This window comes from Salvelinus fontinalis, chromosome 1 (assembly GCF_029448725.1).
Source record: "Salvelinus fontinalis isolate EN_2023a chromosome 1, ASM2944872v1, whole genome shotgun sequence".
Lineage (NCBI taxonomy): Eukaryota > Metazoa > Chordata > Actinopteri > Salmoniformes > Salmonidae > Salvelinus > Salvelinus fontinalis.
Genome location: NC_074665.1, coordinates 72925175 through 72946442, shown reverse-complemented (window position 1 = coordinate 72946442; position 21268 = coordinate 72925175). Strand labels below are relative to the sequence as shown.

General features: G+C 40.1%; 1 protein-coding gene across 12 annotated transcripts in view; it reads left to right on the top strand.

The window, feature by feature from the left end:
- LOC129861258 (calcium-activated potassium channel subunit alpha-1-like) overlaps positions 1–21268 on the top strand; it is a 343498-nt gene that overhangs the window by 221764 nt on the left and 100466 nt on the right. For 5 of the 12 annotated variants that reach the window (XM_055932515.1, XM_055932524.1, XM_055932534.1 and 2 more), the window contains 5 exons: positions 94–288; positions 647–774; positions 994–1215; positions 8870–8898; positions 10424–14061. In XM_055932515.1, coding sequence (XP_055788490.1) covers positions 94–288; positions 647–774; positions 994–1215; positions 8870–8898; positions 10424–10599 — 750 coding nt within the window. In that variant the 3' untranslated portion in view covers positions 10600–14061. Of the gene's footprint in view, positions 1–93; positions 289–646; positions 775–993; positions 1216–7937; positions 7983–8848; positions 8899–10423; positions 14062–21268 lie in introns of those variants that run through there. The other 7 variants (XM_055932584.1, XM_055932595.1, XM_055932603.1 and 4 more) reach the window with 5 other exon arrangements.

Genomic DNA, 21268 nt, shown 5'->3' with positions numbered 1-21268 from the left:
GTGGATTCAGCTGTGACTTTGGCTGGGTTTGCTTTGCTTAAGGATACTCCCTCTCTCTCTCTTTCTCTCTCTCCTTCTCCTTCATCCTTTCAGACATACTTCAATGATAATATCCTCACCCTGATCCGGACGCTGGTAACAGGGGGGGCCACTCCGGAGCTGGAGGGTCTATTGGCGGAGGAGAACGCATTACGAGGAGGCTACAGCACGCCGCAGACCCTCGCTAACCGGGACAGGTGTCGTGTGGCACAGCTAGCCTTGTACGACGGGCCTTTCGCTGACTTGGGAGTAAGTGACTGGTTGTGTTTTGTCACCTCGGCTTGCAGTAGAGAGAAGTCCTTCAGGGCTGTTTGCTCATCGAGGCCAGTAGGGGAGAACAAGGCATGTGGAGATGGCTGGGTGATATGATATATCCAGGCCTGTGACCCCTATCATAGCAAATGCTGAACCATACAAACAGTGGACATGTTTATAATGAAATTCATTTTGAGGGAGATATAATATGTTCATATGTAAATACACCTTTCATTCACATTAAGAAATATATGTATTTTTATCAGATTTTTTATTGAGATCTGTATCATTTGACAAACGTGTGTGAAATATCCAAACTCCGTATGAAATGTTCTGCTTCTCTGCCTTACAGGATGGTGGTTGCTACGGTGACTTATTTTGTAAAGCTTTAAAAACTTACAACATGCTGTGCTTCGGAATTTATCGATTAAGAGACGCACATTTAAACACACAAAGTCATACAAGTCAATGCACTAAACGGTGAGTATGTTGTAGCTTAAATTACTGTTGGCAGAATGTCCACTACCCAGAAGGCAAAACTGGTTGCAACGACATCATTACAACTAGATGTCAACCGTTGTAACATGGTTGTAATTACGTCATTTCAACCAGCTTTGGCATCTGGTTGATCATTTTTGGGGATAAATCAATAGTAGATCATCTGTATTGATGACTCATCACTGGCTCTTTCCTCTTTAGGTATGTGATAACCAATCCGCCATATGGTTTTGAGTTGGTGCCATCAGACCTGATCTTCTGCCTGATGCAGTTTGATCATAATGCGGGTCAGTCCAGGGCCAGCCTCTCCCACAGCTCCCACTCCTCCCATTCTTCCAGCAAAAAGAGCTCCTCCGTCCATTCTCTCACTGCCACCAACCGTACCAACCGCGCCAAGAGCAGGGACTCGCGGGACAAACAGAAGTATGTACCCCTCTAAAGAGGCTTGCATCCCAAATGGTACCCTATTCTCTATATAGTACACTACTTTTGACCAGAGCCCTATTGGCCATTTCATTTATGGTACAAAAGGTTAATAAAATAAAGAGTGTTACTGCTTGACAGTTAGTGTCTCTTTTAAATCATTACCAATTTGGGGGCAAAAAAAGAAAAAAGATTGTTGCTTTTAGGGTTCAGGGAATAGGGTGCCATTTGGGACGTAACCGTGTTTGTCTGATTCTCTGTGTTTGTGTTTGTTGAGTAATGCAATGTGAACTGTCTTAACTGTTGTCAAGTGTCCTATCTGGTTTCTTCTCACTGATCGACATCAATGGGTCTATAACATAGAAATCAAAATGGCTACCGAAGTGCCTTAACCTGTCTAGGATCAGCGTGGCGCTAGCGGCACACCCCCCCCCCCCCCCACTGAAAAACCAGTGCCGCGAAATTCAAAAAAATATTTTTTTTAAATATTTAACTTTCACACATTAATTGGGGATGGGGGCGCTGTTTAGACTATTTATGCTAATTTGGCTAATTTTTGAAACGGCTTCCCACAAAATCCTTGATCGTACAATATGCATATTATTATTATTATTGGATAGAAAACAGTCTATAGTTTCTATAGGAGTTGAAATTTTGTCTCTAAGTGGAACAGAGCCCATTCTACAGCAATTTCCCTGACATGGATTCAGATTTCAGAAATGTTGGCCACTGTTCTGAAGTCAGTTAAAAGGGCACTGATTTTGCTATGACTATACGGACACTTCTTACGTCTTCCCCTGGATGCCTTTACGTGATGACGATTCCAATGGGGTCGATTGCGCGTTCACAGGCACTACAAATGAAAAAACCCTGTAGCTAGCAAGTCTTTTCTTGCTGCGTAACGCGCGTGGAGGACACCGACCCTCTCCTGTTCCAAGCGTTAGTTTAGCCTGTTATATTTCTCCGGTCATCTTTTCACTCGTTATAGGAGTTAAAAACATCATAAGGTAGTTAATTTAAAGCGTTTTATAGCAATTTATATCCGTTTAGTGCGATTTTGGGACATTTATTTCTTTAACGCTGTGAATAGGTGGGCACGCTTTCAGTTCATCCCGAACGCAGTTGGCATTTTCACATGGCAAGAGGACAGCTTTCCACCAAAAGACGATTCCTCCCAAGAAAGGATCCTTTGCCCAAGATACTGATGGAAGAACAGCTCAAGGTAGGACATTTTTATTATGATAAATCGTGTTTCTGTCGAAACATTTTAGTGGCTTAGGACGCCATGTTTTTTGACGTAGCTTCGCTTGGCGCAAACTGTATTGAAAAGTAAGGATAAATTAAAAAATGTAATAACGCAATTGTATTAAGAATTAAATTGTCTATCAATCCCTGTCCACCCTATATTTTTTAGTCACGTTTATGAGTATTTATGTATAAGAGTAGATCACTGTCTAAGTGGCGCAAGGAAATTTTCTGACCAACTGAGCTACATTTCACATTGTCTAACCATGATTTTGGTGGCTAAATATAAACATTTTCGATCAAACTGTATATGCATGTTGTAATGTGATGTTACAGGAGTGTCATCGGAAGAATTCTGAGAAGGTTAGTGAAAAAATTAATATCTTTTGGCGATGTTGACTTTTATCGCTCACTTTGGCTAGAATCAATGCTGGGCTGCTAATTGCTATGTGCTAAGCTAATATAACGATTTATTGTGTTTTCGCTGTAAGACACTTAGAAAATCTGAAATATTGTCTGTATTCACAGGATCTGTGTCTTTCGATTCGTGTATGCTGTGTATTTTTACGAAATGTTTGATGATTAGTAAGTAGGTAAACACGTTGCTCTAAGTAGTTTTTCTATTCCATTTGTGACGGTGGGTGCAATTGTAACCTATGCCATCTACCTGAAATATGCACTTTTTTCTAACAAAACCTATCCCATACCATAAATATGTTATCAGACTGTCATCTAATGAGTTTTTTTGTTGGTTAGGGGCTATAAATATCTTAGTTTAGCCGAATTGGTGATGGCTACTGGTGTTGGTGGACAAATAAAAGATGGTGGATTATGCTAATGTGTTTTTAGGTAATAGGTGTACATCTTTACATATTGTGTCTTCCCTGTAAAACATTTTAAAAATCGGAAATGTTGACTGGATTCACAAGATCTGTGTCTTTCATTAGCTGTATTGGACTTTAATGTGTGAAAGTTAAATATTTTAAAAAAATATTTTTTTTGAATTTCGCGGCACTGGTTTTTCAGTGGGGGGGGGGGGGGGGTGCCGCTAGCGCCACGCTGATCCTAGACAGGTTAAAGTCCAATACAGCTAATGAAAGACACAGATCTTGTGAATCCAGTCAACATGTCCGATTTTTAAAATGTTTTACAGGGAAGACACAATATGTAAAGATGTACATCTATTACCTAAAAACACATTAGCATAATCCACCATCTTTTATTTGTCCACCAACACCAGTAGCCATCACCAATTCGGCTAAACTAAGATATTTATAGCCCCTAACCAACAAAAAAACTCATCAGATGACAGTCTGATAACATATTTATGGTATGGGATAGGTTTTGTTAGAAAAAAGTGCATATTTCAGGTAGATGGCATAGGTTACAATTGCACCCACCGTCACAAATGGACTAGAAAAACTACTTAGAGCAACGTGTTTACCTACTTACTAATCATCAAACATTTCGTAAAAATACACAGCATACACGAATCGAAAGACACAGATCCTGTGAATACAGACAATATTTCAGATTTTCTAAGTGTCTTACAGCGAAAACACAATAAATCGTTATATTAGCATAGCACATAGCACATAGCAGCCCAGCATTGATTCTAGCCAAAGTGAGCGATAACGTCAACATCGCCAAAAATATATTAATTTTTTCACTAACCTTCTCAGAATTCTTCAGATGACACTCCTGTAACATCATATTACACAATGCATATAGAGTTTGATCGAAAACGTTTATATTTAGCCACCAAAATCATGGTTAGACAATGTGAAATGTAACTCAGCTGGTCAGAATATGTCCTTGCGCCACTTAGACAGTGATCTACTCTTATACATAAATACTCATAAACGTGACTAAAAAATATAGGGTGGACAGGGATTGATAGACAATTTAATTCTTAATACAATTGCGGAATTACATTTTTTAATTTATCCTTACTTTTCAATACAGTTTGCGCCAAGCGAAGCTACGTCAAAAAACATGGCGTCCTAAGCCACTAAAATGTTTCGACAGAAACACGATTTATCATAATAAAAATGTCCTACCTTGAGCTGTTCTTCCATCAGTATCTTGGGCAAAGGATCCTTTCTTGGGAGTAATCGTCTTTTGGTGGAAAGCTGTCCTCTTGCCATGTGGAAATGCCAACTGCGTTCGGGATGAACTGAAAAGCGTGCCCAACTATTCACATCGTTTCAAAAATAAATGTCCCAAAATCGCACTAAACGGATATAAATTGCTATAAAACGCTTTAAATTAACTACCTTATGATGTTTTTAACTCCTATAACGAGTGAAAAGATGACCGGAGAAATATAACAGGCTAAACTAACGCTTGGAACAGGAGGGGGTCGGTGTCCTCCACGCGCGTTACGCAGCAAGAAAAGACTTGCTAGCTACAGGGTTTTTTCATTTATAGGGCCTGTGAACGCGCAATCGACCCCATTGGAATCGTCATCACGTAAAGGCATCCAGGGGAAGACGTAAGAAGTGTCCGTATAGTCATAGCAATAACAGTGCCCTTTTAACTGACTTCAGAACAGTGGCCAACATTTCTGAAATCTGACTCCATGTCAGGGAAATTGCTGTAGAATGGGCTCTGTTCCACTTAGAGACAAAATTTCAACTCCTATAGAAACTATAGACTGTTTTCTATCCAATAATAATAATAATATGCATATTGTACGATCAAGGATTTTGTGGGAAGCCGTTTCAAAAATTACCCAATTAGCATAAATAGTCTCAACAGCGCCCCCATCCCCAACAGGTTAAGTTGATGATGACAGCCAGTGCTTGACTTGGGCCAGAGCTGTCCGGAGCGCTGTACCGGCACTTCTAATTTTTGGGGAATTGCGTACCGGCTCCTCTATAAAACAAAATAGCATGTTGCTGGCCCAGATTCACACACCAAGGCAAAAAAGTTTGATCAAAGTGGAATGCAGGCAGGATCTGCATTGAATAATAGCAAGGGAGAGTGGGCATTCATTTTTCTGATTCCTCTTTGTTCAAGTCTATTTGCCGCTAGTCAGTGAATCTGCGTGTGACAGTAGACTTGTGCAGACTGAAAATGTGCCAGGCTGAACGGCATGATGCGCAGTTCCAAGTTGTCAAATTAAGGTTTGTAAGGTCATGGAAATTAGTTTCAAAATTGTTGTTAATGTAAATCATGAAAGCACTTGAATGAGTTCCCACATATTCTGAGCACTTCTTGGCTGCTTTTCCTTCACTCTGCGGTCCAACTCATCCCAAACCATCTCAATTGAGTTGAGGTCGGGTGATTGTGGAGGCCAGGTCATCTGATGCAGCACTCCATCACTCTCCTTCTTTGTCAATTACAATACACAAAGCCTGGAGGTGTGTTGGGTCATTGTTCTGTTGAAAAACAAATGATAGTCCCACTAAGCGCAAACCAGATGGGATGGAATGCTGGGGTAGCCATGCTGGTTAAGTGTGCCTTGAATTCTAAGTAAATCACTTCAATTTATGAAGCTGGTAACTCTAATGAACTTATCCTCTGCAGCAGAGGTAACTCTGTGTCTTTCTTTGCTGTGGCGGTCCTCATGAGAGCCAGTTTCATCATAGCGCTTGGTGGTTTTTGCGACTGCACTTGAAGAAACTTTCAAAGTTCTTGAAAAGTTCTGGATTGATTGACATTAATGTAATGGTGGACTGTCGTTTCTCTTTGCTTGTTTGAGCTGTTCTTGCCATAATATGGACTTGGTCTTTTACCAAATAGGGATATCTTCTGTATACCATCCCTACCTTGTCACAACACAACTTATTGGCTCAAACACATTAAGAAGGAAAGAAATTCCACAAATGTACTTTTAGCAAGGCACACCTGTTAATTTAAATGCATTCCAGGCGACTACTTCATGAAGCTGGTTGAGAGAATTTATTACTGAGTTAAGATAATTAATAAGGTGTTTGATCATAGTATGTCACAATTTCAAAATAATTTATAATGTACTACCAGTGTACTAATAAACCAGTTATAAAGCAGTTATTGTCAACTCATCAGATTATTTACAAGGCATGTGTTAATGGTTGATTAATGGTTTGACTCACTATTTATAAATGTATTTATCTATGTCAGGTATTCCCAAACTGGGCAATGCCGTCGGGGGTACGCCAAATAATAATGTGATTTTAAATTTATTTTTAATTAATAATATTATTTATTTTTTTCTTCACATTTTCAAACAGTCCATTTATATTTTCCAAAGGGACTATACATTTGGGTGAGGTTTGAGTAGCCCCGTTTCACTGCCAAAAATAAAATTAAACCATCTCGTGTTCAGCGAAATAACAGCACAATGTCAAGTACAGGTAGCCTAGTTAAATAATTAACATCCAATCACATTACCCGTTACTTTTTTGCGGGAATTCCACTAACGATCCGTATGTAGCCAAACGTAGCTGCTGCTCAATCCATTTGCTCGAAAATTGATAAATGGTTAAAAAAAGTAAGGCCTGTGTCCATAGAGACACATACCAGCTCTACTGGTAGTACTGCTAATACCAGCAGTACTGCACCTGTCAAGGACACAAGTTGTTCTGCTTCCACGAGCACATCCAATGCTAGCATCAGTAATTCTACATGTGTTGTTCGCCCAGCTAGCATGGACACTGACAGTTGTGAATCTGATGCAGCCGAAGAGCTACTGCTCGCTTACCCGGGAAAGCATCGAACAACAGACAGGGACGTTGGACCATCGAAGAGGCACAAATATGATGAGAACTGATTTGGGGTTCACTTATATTAGGAGTAGTGCCTTTCTTCAGCCACAGTGTGTTATATGTGCAAAAGTACTATCTCACAACTCAATGAAACTCTTGTGCAGACATTTAGAAACAAAACATGGCAATTTGAAAAATAAGCCACGGGAGTAGTAAGACGTGTATAAAAGCAACAGATACAATTAATAAGAAGGGTCTAGAAGCGTCTTATATGTTGAGCTACCAAGTGGCTAGGACTGGCAAGCCCCATGCTATTGTGGAGGACTTCATTCTTCCTGGCTGGGACAAAGCTGGGTGAAAAGGCCCAAAAAACTATACAGGTCAAAACGATCATATGCCACTATGTTTTCACTGCAGGATGGAAGGTGTCACTGGACTCCTAATTATCCCATTATCCAATCCGCGAAATCGAGAAGATTGAAATAATACTTGTTTTTTTATTAAACTGCCTTTTCCATCAGCATGCTAGACTAACTAATGCTAAAGCAGCCCATTGGATTCCAGAACACTCCCGACAGCAACTCACCCCAATGCTAGGCGTCACATGCTGTTTATAAATGGTTTATTAAGCCAAGGCTCCTTAATATAAAGTGTTACCCAGCTGAATATAATGCAATACTACACTTGTAATCTCTAAACAAGGAACTACTCACACATACTGCATACTGAGAGATCATTTGTGTGTGATCTCCTTGAGAATACTGAAGTTTAAGTGTGGGTTTACAGGATATCTTTAACAGTTACTGAGGTTGCTGAGTGAGTGCTACAATGGTTAGTACTGTAGGTGAGACTACAAATACACTTACAAGCTTGTTTTTATTTATCTTGCATATTTTTTGGTCTTACATAGCATACTTATTTTAGTGTTTTAATATAGGCAAATGCCTATTTTAGATATATTAAGTTTGGATGTTGCATGCTTTTCATATCTTTTTTTAATTACAGTGAAATCAAAAGAGGACCATTTAAACAGTAGCATGGAGAACTCTCTGAACGCTGTGGAAACAAGCATGGACATTCTATAGTTGCTTTGCATTTGTATACCAATTTAGCGTACATGCTGTAACATCAATTTATCAAATTATAAGCAAATGAATTGGAACCATGTTACCGTAATACACTTTGATGTGTTCAAACGTTTTTAGGGATGGATATTAAGCTAGCCTGAGGCTCAAACTTTTTATACTGGGCTAGTAGAAAATATGACAACCTAGCCAGCCAGGCTAGTGAAATGTTCAAATATTGCATGGCACAGATTTTGGACATGAATTTGTGATCTACTACCCTGGCTGGTCAGTGCCCAAAATCCTTAAAGGAATACTTTGGGATTTTGGCAATGAGGCCCTTTTATCTACTGCTCCAGCGTCAGATTAACTCGTAGATACCCATGCTAGTAGATACCTATAGATTTCCAGGCATTGCGCTAACGCTAGTTAGCATTGGCTCTCGAAACTACCTCTAACTTCCTTCATAATGGACACAGAGACATAAACATGGTATACACGAGTTCATCTGACTCAGAGGAAGTAGATACAAAATCCTGAAGAACCCCTTTAAGTTTCATCCTAGCACATTTAGAATGGTTATTAGACATATGGTTATACAATGTATGATGTCTATTTGTCTTACATGCGTAGTTCACACTTGTTTTTCTAAAGTGCAACAAGGATGAATAAAATGGGCCAAGGTATGGATGCGATGAATGAATATGCATGAAGTAGATAATGCATCAAAGTCATGCACTTGTTGACTTTTTTTTTTGCTTTCTAAATGAAAGCAAAGAAGCTTCTGGTGTTTCCAAAATAAATGCTACAACGCCCGACAGCATCCTAGACCTGCATGACTATAAGCTCGTCATCAGTCCCTCTTAAATACTACATTATGGAGTAGTTCATATGATCACACCAAATGGTTTGATGCCACTTTGACTTGTTTTCAGACAAAGTAAACAGCAAACACATTTTCCAGATGGGGACAATAAATTAAACAAATAAAGTCAGACAAAGTAGAGTAAATCCTTTCAGCCATTATGGATCTTTCTACACTAACCACCAGATACTTCAGCCATTATGGATCTTTCTACACTAACCACCAGATACTTCAGCCATTATGGATCTTTCTACACTAACCACCAGATACTTCAGCCATTATGGATCTTTCTACACTAACCACCAGATACTTCAGCCATTATGGATCTTTCTACACTAACCACCAGATACTTCAGCCATTATGGATCTTTCTACACTAACCACCAGATACTTCAGCCATTATGGATCTTTCTACACTAAGCACCAGATACTTCAGCCATTATGGATCTTTCTACACTAACCACCAGATACTTCAGCCATTATGGATCTTTCTACACTAACCACCAGATACTTCAGCCATTATGGATCTTTCTACACTAACCACCAGATACTTCAGCCATTATGGATCTTTCTACACTAACCACCATATACTTCTGTGAAAGTACACTTATTAGGACAATGTCATTGAATAAGTAATTTCATAATTTAATATATACAGTACGGCTTTCAAATCAACCGTCAGTTGGTCTTGTAGTTCTAATTTGATCCACACAAGGCAGGTTGCATCAAGCCAAAGCCCGAAGCCCCTCATCATAAAGCAATATTACTTTTGAATGATTTTAAATCTTGAATATAAACATTATCGATTTTGGGTGGATCCCAAATGGGACCCTATTCCCGTTAAAGTGCACTACTTTTGACCAGGGCCCATAAAGCTCTGGGTCAAAAGTAGTGCACTATATAAGGAGGAGGGTGCCATTAGGGACGCAACCTATGAGTCCATTTCAGCCATCCCAGCTGACCCAGAGCTGAATGCATTGATTGTTGTAGACTATTGTACTGTGGCGGTACATTATGACATTTGCATTGCATGACCACTGACACACACAACAGCATGGTAAACTATTCTATAAAGATAGCTTGCTATCTGACATTAGGTCCCATTCAGCTTAAACAGTACTGATTTGGAATGCTTATTATATAGCCTTTTAATCACTTAGACATTTTGGTAAACAGTGATTGCATTCCAAGTGGCACCTTATTCCCTAGTGCACTACTTTTGACCAATCCCCTATGGGCTCTGGTCAAAATAAGGTGCACTGTATAGGGAATAGGGTGACATTTAAGACAGAACCAGTAACATCAACAAACCATTAACTGTTTGATTTCTCTGTTGCTTCTCAGAAAAGACATGGTTTACAGATGAGCCTGAGAATGCGGCCTACCACAGGAACATTCACATCAAGCCAATGAGTACTAGTCACAGTAGTCACACAGCCAACCACCAGGTCAACCAGAACCCTTACAAATCAACCAACAACCATATTCCATCCATCAGAGAGGTGGAGGACGAATGCTGAACTACAGAACTCTATGTTGACACCTACAGTAGAACCCACCTGTAGAACACCTGGGGAAAACACTTGGAACTAGAAACCAAGAACATCTAGAACCCACCTAGAGAACACATGGAAGTACACCTAGAACCCGTGGAACTGGAACCTGAAGAACACCTTAAAGCTAGAATCTTTAGTTGCTTTAATGATATATACCCATTGAATCTTGAAGAATATAACTTAAACTTGCCTCATGAGCTTAGTTCAACTGTCGTACCCCATCAGAACCCAAAATATATGTTTGTTTTACTCCAATGTTTGTAAACAATGTAAATGTAAACAAATACTGTATAGCCTCAAAACATGGTAAAAACTGTAATGTTGATATTTTGGCTGGTCAGTCCTTCCATCCATAGCTCTCTCTCTGAATTTGAGAGTGGTTACATTTCTCCAGGCCCATCCCTCAGCTTTTTTTACCCCCCCAAAAAAGGGTTGACCGCTTTATTATTTCAAGTGAAGATTCTAGCTTTAAAGGGATACTTTGGGATTGTATATATTTCCCCCAGAGTCAGATGAACTCGTGGATAACATTTGTATGTCTCTGTGTCCAGTATGAAGGAAGTTTGAGGTAGTTTCACGAGCCAATGCTAACTAGCGTTACACATAGACTCCCAGTCATTGCGCTATCTGCGCTATCTGCTAGCGTGCTAGCATGCTAGCAGATAGCCATAGATTTTCAGTCATTGCGCTAACGCAAGTTAGCAACTTCCTTCAAACTGCACGCAGAGACATAAAAATGGTATCCACTCTGAGGAAGTAGATATAGGGCCTCATTGCCAAAATCCCGAAGCATTCTTTTAACATAGAACTCCAGAGAACAAAGGAATAGTTGGGCCGAACGGGGTGTTTGCATGGGAAAACATCATTCAGTATTCTCCCTCAGATTCCTTCTTCATCAGTCACCAGTTACTGATCACATCAGTACAAACTAACCTCTTGGAAAAGGACAACCTTTTTCCAGTTCATATGTACAGTACATACAGTAACATAATAGATATATTTATATATAAATGAAGCAACGTAATATACATAAATACAATCATATATCAATCAAATGTACAGTCAGTCAGTCACTAACGTTAACACTCAGCCATGTAGTTTGCACAGCCAGTTCCTCCTTAGTGACCAGACTCCATCATTTACCCATTTTGGAGAATGAGGGTCGCTTCAGTCAGAATAGATAGCAACGCAACACAAGATTACATATGATGAAACATTATATTAGATTGTTATGAATCGGGACAAATTATTTGCCATTGAAAGCATTTTCATTTTTTTACTTTCATTTGTAGAATGGTGTTTCAAGACTGACATGTATCCAGTATTGGAAAGTCGTACGCTTTGGGTCCATGTGTTTTTGACATGCCTGGTAAGATACAATACATAACAAAGTTTGCAAAAGGGTATATGGTATTTTTTGTTAAATGCAGTCCCACCAGAATTATATTGTTATCGATTTTGATTTCCACTTTGTGGATCGTCATTTAATAAGAGTAAATTCACAAGACTATATTTGTGATTGATTGTCAACATTCATGTCAAAATAGTACATTTTATTGTATTGGCCCAAGCCTTATTTCGATTGGCCAGTTTGTTTTTGCTTCTTCTAATCTACAGGATGCTTCCTGCCTTTTTAGCTTTGATATCAATGTCCAACAAATATACTGGAATATGAGATGTGGGTGGAATGACACTGGAAATACAAAATAAACCATATTCCCAATACATTTGACCTGTCATTATAGCGACATAATGCTATAACCCAGGTATGATGAAGCTGTTTTGGAGGATGTTCAGTAAGCTAACCGAGCAGCTAATAAGATGAACGGACCTTAATTACCTTAACTAATAGGCCTACCTATTGGATTAGGTTATACTGTATAACCCTACCTGTATAACCCTACCTATACCTTAATTACCTTAATAGACTTACCTGGAAGCACAGGGAGGGTTATACTGTAAATTATGTTAATATCACCAGGAATTAGGTGAAAGAATGAGAAAGCCACATATCGTATGAAGTTGGTATATATATCTGTAGCTCTGGTACCATCGCGCAACTACAACAACCCCTGACCCCTGAACCCACTCACCAATCTTACAGCCTCTCTCTGCAACTCTCTGTTAGTAGAGGAATGCGCATTAACCCCCTGGACCAGAGCTATACCTGTAGACGGATCCTCTGCTTAGCATGGAGACATTAGAGTAGCTTGGATGTTCTCCATGACCAGTCCCAGTGCTATACTCAGACTGTAGAAGAAGGTCAAGGATTTTCTGTAGATATACCCCAAAACAGCTGAATCATAAAGGAAGCATTTGGCTAACTACAGTACAAAACTTTTTAATGCCAGTTTCTCATGTTTTGGTGTAACACAACTGACACTCAAACTGTTCACCAATTTGTCATGTCCATAAACCATAACCATATGTGTTAATCTATTTTCTGTCTGCATACAATACAAAGCAGTACATGACTCTAAAGAGACAGAAAAGTCACTAATCTGAATAAAGAAATGGTGTGGCATTTTGCTGACATGGGGGAACACCCAAGATTTCCGTGCCTCTGTGCCAGCAATGTGCCGGAGCAGTGTTTAGGTCAAAGGACAACTCTGGCTAAAGACCCACTGTAGAGAAAGTGGTTTATTAAGATAGGGATTATATAGAAACAGGGCATGTATATTGCTATTGCTAAAGAAGGGCGTGTCATATCTAGTCATAGAGACATTTCAAACCGTATAAATTACATTTCAAATCATGTAAATTCTTGGAAATATGTGATATTGAATTGCAAAAGGTTATTGGGAATGTACAGATTCCCTGAAGATAATTAGCATTGTAATGAATAATGAGAGTTAAAAAGTCTGAAACTAACATTGAAATTAGGCATTTACTTAGTAACTGCGAAATAAAATGTTCTATGTTTACTTCTTGGTCCTTTCAAGAAGTCAATACAAAGCTTTAGTGAATTATTCCTATTGCGTTTATAGATGTTGGGTGAAGAGGAGAATGGCATTGCAGTTTAGCTTGTTTTGTTTGTATATTTTAACACTTTGATTTGTGGACACGATGACAAGTGCTACATTTATATTTCTGACTGTGTCAAACAGATGTAGAATCTTAATTTGAGCCAGTTTGCTACAGCAACGAAATAATCCTGCAGTAAAAGGAAATGTGAATTATGTGTATAAGAATTCATGGACAGAAAATGTTGCTTTAGGGAAAATCAAGTCTGAAATTTCAAAGTGGAAACTACAAACTTCAGAAGCCTTTTTGAACCTCAAATACACTACTATCAAATTAAGGTCCTACATCTGTACATACAATATCCAATGCTAAATACAGTATATTGTCTTTTTAAGGATTGTAAATAAGTTGTACATGATTTAATTTTGTATTTTCACAAATTAAAAAAACTGATGTATTGTGTTCTATGTCATATTGTTATTTGTGATCTTGTATTTGTTTTTAGGTGGGGGATCCCTAATAATTGAATTACTAATTATATTGTACATATGAAATATCAACTCCATTTTAAGAGGAATACAGTCCAGCATACTCTAGCTTCTAGGCTATATATTCTAGTATACACAAGGCATTTTGGGGCGAATTCAGATATAGGTAATGTATGTTTTTCCTACTTACACTTTCCAATGCACTTCTCAGTAGTTGGTATTCCAAATCAAATCAAATGTGCGTCGAATACACCTTACAGTGAAATGCTTAATTACAAGCCCTTAACCAACAATGCAGTTTTAAGCAAAAATACCCCCCAAAAATTATCAATAAAAGTGACAAATATTAAATAGCAGAAGTAAAATAACAATAGCAAGGCTATGCACAGGGGGTACCGGTACAGAGTCAATGTGCGGGGGCACCGGTTAGTCGAGGTAATTTAGGTAATATGTACATGTCAGTACAGTAGAGTTATTAAAATGACTATGCATAGATAATAAACAGAGTAGCAGCAGTGTAAAAGGGGGCAGGGGGGGGGGGGGGGGCAATGCAAATAGTCTGGGTAGCCATTTGATTAGATGTTCAGGAGTCTTATTGCTTGGCGGTAGAAGCTGTTTAGACCTAGACTTGGCGCTCCGGTACCGCTTGCCGTGCGGTAGCAGAGAGAACAGTCTATAACTAGGGTGGCTGGAGTTTTTGACAATTTTTAGGTCCTTCCTCTGACACCGCCTGGTGTAGAGGTCCTGGATGGCAGGAAGCTTGGCCCCAGTGAAGTACAGGGCCGTACGGACTACCCTCTGTAGTGCCTTGTGGTCGGAGGCCGAGCAGTTGCCATACCAGGCAGTGATGTAACCAGTCAGGATGCTCTCGATGGTGCAACTGTAGAACCTTCAGAAGATCTGAGGACCCATGCCAAATATTTTCAGTCTCCTGAGGGGGAATAGGTTTTGTCATGCCCTCTTCATGACTGTCTTGGTGTGCTTGGACCATGTTAGTTTGTTGGTGATGTGGACACCATGAACTTGAAGCGCTCAACCTGCTCCACTACAGCCCTGCCGTTGATAATGGGGGCGTGCTCGTCCTCCTTTTCCTGTAGTCCACAAGCATCTCCTTTGTCTTGATCACGTTGAGGAAGAGGTTGTTGTCCTGGCACCAAACGGCCAGGTCACTGACCTCCTCCCTATAGGCTGTCTCGTCATTGTCGGTGATCAGGCCTACCACTGCTGTGGTCGGCAAAATTAATGATGGTGTTGGAGCCATGCCTCGCCATGCAGTCATGAGTGAACAGGGAGTACAGGAGGGGACTGAGCACACACCCCTGGGGGAACCCCGTGTTGAGGATGTGTTGTTACTTACCCTTACCACCTGAGGGCGGCCTGTCAGGAAGTCTAGAATCCAGTTGCAGAGGGAGGTGTTTAGTCCCAGGGTCCTTAGCTTAGTGATGAGCTTTGAGGGCACTTGTGTTGAACGCTGAGATGTAGTCAATGAATCACATTCTCACATAAGTGTTACTTTTGTCTTGGTGTTTCCAGGTATTCAGATTTACCTTATGCAGGTCTTAAAATGCTCTTTAAATACGGTGTACCTTTAATTCGAATTTTGTTGACAGACTCACTAGAATATCAAGAGAAGAGGTTCAGAATATTAGGGATCAATGAAAGAAACTTTCTAAATATACGAATATTCGTCTCCGTTTCAGTATCAATTGGTAGATTTAAAAAATACTCTGATCTTGTAAATGATTTTAGGGTTAGGAAAGTATTTATGAATCATAAAAAACTGGTTTGTTGAGCCTTTATGAACAAAATATATTGATGAAGCAATCCTGAAAGATCCTGAAAGTTTCCATATTTAAGTTAAATCCATGAAATATTGGAAGGTGAGACAAGTGTACAGTACAATAGGGGTTGAACAGTCCTATAAATCTACCATAATAATCCTCACTAAGCATTGAACTGTAATGACTGCAGTGCAGTCGTCTTGAACCGTGCGCCAGGCTGCAGGTTCAAACTGCTGTGTGATCTGAGTTCTATAATTATTGCGCAACGTAATATGATCCACTATTGCTAGTGACCCTCAGGAAAAACTACACGGACGTGACAAAGGAAAGAAAGGTTAACAGAATGGAATGGAATGATGCAAAATGTAGGCTACAAATGGAAGGACACTAAAGTGACAGTTATAAATGCATGTTGGTATTACTGTCTCCCAATAGTGGCTAATATTTAACATGATATAGCATATAGTTAAAACATTGTAGAGCGCATAAATCAACACGGTAGGTTGGGCGCTACAATATATCAATCAAATGTACTTATAAAGCCCTTTTTACATCAGCCGATGTCACAAAGTGCTGTACAGAAATCAAACAGCAATCAATGCAGGTGTAGAAGCACGGTGGCTAGGAAAAACTCCCTAGAAAGGCCGGAACCTTGGAAGAAACCTACAGATGAACCAGGCTCTGAGGGGTGGCCAGTCCTCTTCTGGCTGTGCTGGGTGGAGATTATAACAGAACATGGCCAAGATGTTCAAACGTTCATAGATGACCAGCAGGGTCAGATAATAATAATCACAGTCGTTGTAGAGGTTGCAATAGGGCAGCATCCTCAGGAGTAAATGTCAGTTGGCTTTTCATAGCCGATCATTCAGAGTTAGACAGCAGGTGCGGTGGAGAGAGAGCATGTCCGGGACAAGGTAGCATGTCCAGTGAACAGGTCAGGGTTCCATTGCCACAGGCAGAACAGTTGAAACCGGAGCAGCAGCATGACCAGGTGGACTGGGGACAGCAAGGAGTCATCAGGCCAGGTAGTCCTGATGCATGGTCCTAGGGCTCAGGTCCTCCGAGAGAAGAAAGAGAGAGAGAAAGATTAACAGAACAAGAGAGGGAGAATAAAAGGGAGCATACTTAAATTCACACAGGACACCGGATAAGACAGGAGAAATACTCCAGATATAACAGACTGACCCTAGCCCCCCGACACAAACTATTGCAGCATAAATACTGGATGCTGAGACAGGTTGGGTCGGGAGACACTGTGGCCCTGTCCGACGATACCCCCGGACAGGGTCAAACGGGTAGGATATAACCCCACCCACTTTGCCAAAGCACAGCCCCCACAACACTAGAGGGATATCTTTAACCACCAACCTACTACCCTGAGACAAGGCTGAGTATAGCCCATGAAGATCTCCCCCACGGCACAAACCCAAGGGGGCGCCAACCCGGACAGGAAGATCACATCAGAAGCCAATGGATTGGATCTCCAAATTTCATCCCTGCAAATTATGAAGACAAACAATAACAATTCTGAATAACGGCACAGCTAGTTATAGCCTACTTCGCTGTGAAAAAGGGTTTGCAATACATTCCATTTTGATATGATTTTCAGTTTGCTTCCATATGACTGGTTTCACATGTCTCCAGTGATCATAAGAAAAAATCATCTAAAACAATTTCTATTTGTAATTACAATCCCCTTCTCCAAACAGATTACTCATTTACCTAGCGCTTATCGATTGTATAGATTACAGTGCAAGGAGAACGCTTTTAGTGTAGATGTTGTTCCACTTTGAACCGACAGGTGCTAGACCTTATTCATGGTTTCCTCACGCATAAAGGTGGTGGAATGACGGAATTAAGTCCAGGTCAGAATACGGCGTATCTGTAGCCACACCTTTATTTCTTTAATCTCCACCCCAAAGGAAAAGCTGACTGTCACATGGGTTTCCTCATGCTTAAGTTCAAGGTCAGAATACGCGCAGAGAGAGCGCATAAAAAGGGAATACATTTCCATTTACAAGCGTGTAACATTTTGTCTGAATTCCCCCCTTTGCGATTGCCAGACAAATCATCTGACAGTGGAGGCTTGGCTGTCTCAGTGCAGCCTGTGGATAATAGTTGATAAGACAGTCTCCACGTTCTCACCTTGGGATGAAGTGGGCCCATCATGTTGCTTATTAACGTTTTTACACACCCTGGCTCGGCGGGGGACTGTCAGCATGCCAATAATATTTACTGTCTGACACCTCAGAGGCTCGAGGGAACGAGGGGCTGTTGATTGCACTGATCCACCATGGCTGTCGCGGCTACTGAAGCACACTCAGTGTGCGTCCCCAAATGGTACCCTAATCCCTATGCACTACTGAAATACGGGATTGTTGGTTACTGAGATCACTGCCAGAGCAGCATCAGAGCACACACACACACACCAGAGCAGAGCTAGCCATGCAGCCTCTAGTGATAATAGTTTCCATGACAATGCAGTAGGCGAGCTAGCTAGCTAGGCGGGGGCTCTTAGTGCATCAATGCCATCCTGGATAAACAGTGATCCTTTACCAAAACAAGGAGGTCATTACGCCAGGCTTGTCAAATCAATGTTGAGTGTCCTGCCTGATTAAGCCATCCTCCTCTCAGCCCTGACACAGTGTCAATAATGGCTGGCTGGCTGAGGGGGAGGGAGGGGAGGCCTATGGCTGTGCCTGCGTCCCAAATTGCACCTTATTCCCCACATAGTGCACTGCATTTGACGAGCCCTATGTGTTTCCCTATGGGCCCTGGTCAACAGTAGTGCACAGTGTAGGGAAAAGGGTGCTATTTTGGACAGAGACAGACACTCTGGTGATAGGCCTGAAAAGCCTATCAGTCAGACAGCTGAGCAGGACTAATGATTCCCTGTGCTGTCTATTAGAAGGACATGACAATTTAATCCTGTGGGGACCGGCAGCCCACAGAAGGAGAAAAAAAGGGGAAGGAAAAAGTGACCTTGGCTGCTTTATTTGAAGCTGAAGTAAATTGTCAACAGCAGATAAATCTTTACCTTGGGCTATTATTAACAGAAACACAGAAGAAGAACAACAACAAAGGAAGGAGGAGCAGGTTTCTATGAGGTTGTTATCGTTCACTGGTATTTCTTGTTCCTTTTTGTTTGGATTACAAACGCACATAAGCCCACAGATATGACCTTTATAAAACCACCCGTGTCTTTTCAGACCATGTTATTTCTTCTGAATGTCTGAAACTATTGTTATTCAATAGATCAAAGGTCTGCGTATCTTTATATTGACAATTAATTATATGCATTAGTGGAGAACTACACCACCTAAAATATTAGGAAGAAAATCCTAATATTGAAATAGTGTGGGGACTTGTTTTTTACTGTACAAAGTCGACACTGTTTTGCGTTCATTAGACTAATAAGCTGAATGTTTAAGAAAATATTTTTATGAACAAAGACTCCAAATTAAGACCCAAGTCTTAATTCTACTGTACCCTGCTATAATGCTTGGATATTCCACTACACCCTACGATAATGCTTGGATATTGCAAGTAGATCTGAGTGTTTTACAGATGTTGAGTGCCAGCCTGGTACAGTAGAGTACAGCCTCAGGGCAATGTATATTGCCCCAGACATCTATCTTAAGGCTATGAGAACATTGTCTACATTGTTGAAAAAAAGCCATGTGTTTGCACAGATGTTCCAAGGCTTTTTGAACAGAGATCTTCTGTGCCAAGCTCTACCACCATTTATGCCATGGGCCACATTCATTTTGCATTAGGTTCCTGTCTGATACAGAAAGGAATGAGAACAGAAGGATCCTCTCTTGTCAGACCTGGCTGCACGCAAGCAGAGGGGTTGAACAATACGGGACCTGTACAGTAGTGGACCTTGCAACCATTTTAAAACAATTCAATAAACCCAACTTGAGTATAATTAGTAAAGTAAAATGATGTTTTCATTTTTATTACTTCCACTATCACTTCCTTTTCTCCTATTTTTGACTCTTATATTATATAAAAAAGAAAGCATTTATGAAAAAAATAAATCTAAATAATAAAGGTGAAGCATACATGGAAGGAAAAAAAGAACGGTGTAGCAAAGACAGACAAGGAGATTCAGTTCTTCCCTTTTTCAACTGGTACAATTTGAGCGGTACAAACGGTAGCAGATAAACATTTGATCCCTGTCGTATGCCAAGTCCCCCCTGCTGGTTTACAAGGGTACAGTTTGCCTCTGAGGCACCGTTGGTTGGCCCTGAACCCTTTATGTTTTCTGTAAAGGTCAAAATGTTCCACTCCTTTGTTTCAGTGCTTGCATGCATAAATCGAAGCTCTGCTACCTCAATGCTTGAACCAGTGTCCTGGGGGTGTGTAAACCTCTTCAAATATAACATATAAACCCTATAGGGCGCACAGTAGGCATTTACAGTACAGTGAGATATAATGCAACATATTACACATTCAATAAAATTGAACATATCCAATACTACAGAGAAGACTACACTGCTTCACAAAATATAAACCTCATAGGGTTACATTTTGGTTTAACAGTACATTACTGTAAAGGAAGTACTTTATAGTAATGTACTGTTAAACCACAGTTTTGGGGGGAAATTACGGTTATATACTGTACTTTCTTTTACAGTAATTTACAGGTAACTTGCTGCCAGTAAGTTACCGTAAAACAACAGGATTTTTTTTTTACAGTGTACCTTGAGAAGACAATGTGGGAAGTATATTTGTTTTACATATATAGGCTATTGTACATCTCCTGAAGTAATGATTTATCATGTTGCATTTGGACCTCTTGATAAGGAACATTACTCTTTTAACTATACTGTACAGTCAATGTTCAAGTTATTTCGTATAATCTGGTCAAATTCACGGTAAAATTCAATGTGACAAAGACACTATTCAGTACAAGTACATTAGTTATATTCTGAATGAGTATATGCTAGATTGATTACACCAGTGCCCTCCATTTACCCTCCTTCCCAGTTGTTATTACTCCCAACCCTCTAAAAGACAACACTCCATTTTATTACTTACTACTGAGCTAAAAATAAATTAGCCATAACTGCAAACAGATGGCGGTATGTATCTAATAACATTTACCCCTCACCCTATGTAGTAGTAAACATGATTTATAATTTGTAAGATATGATATGATTCATGATTCATGCATGTGTCAGTAGCACATTGGTGGGTTAATAGAAATGCCACCATGTTGGCTGATTTACTTAGTAAAATGCTCATTCCAAGGTTCAGGTTCAGGAGATTGGAGTCAGTCTGAGTTACACGATCCATGCATTATGTAGAAGAGAACTGACACGACCTTCAGACATCACAGTCTACTCTATATATTACCACCCAGCTTGACCCTCCGTCTCAAGGCCTTCCGGA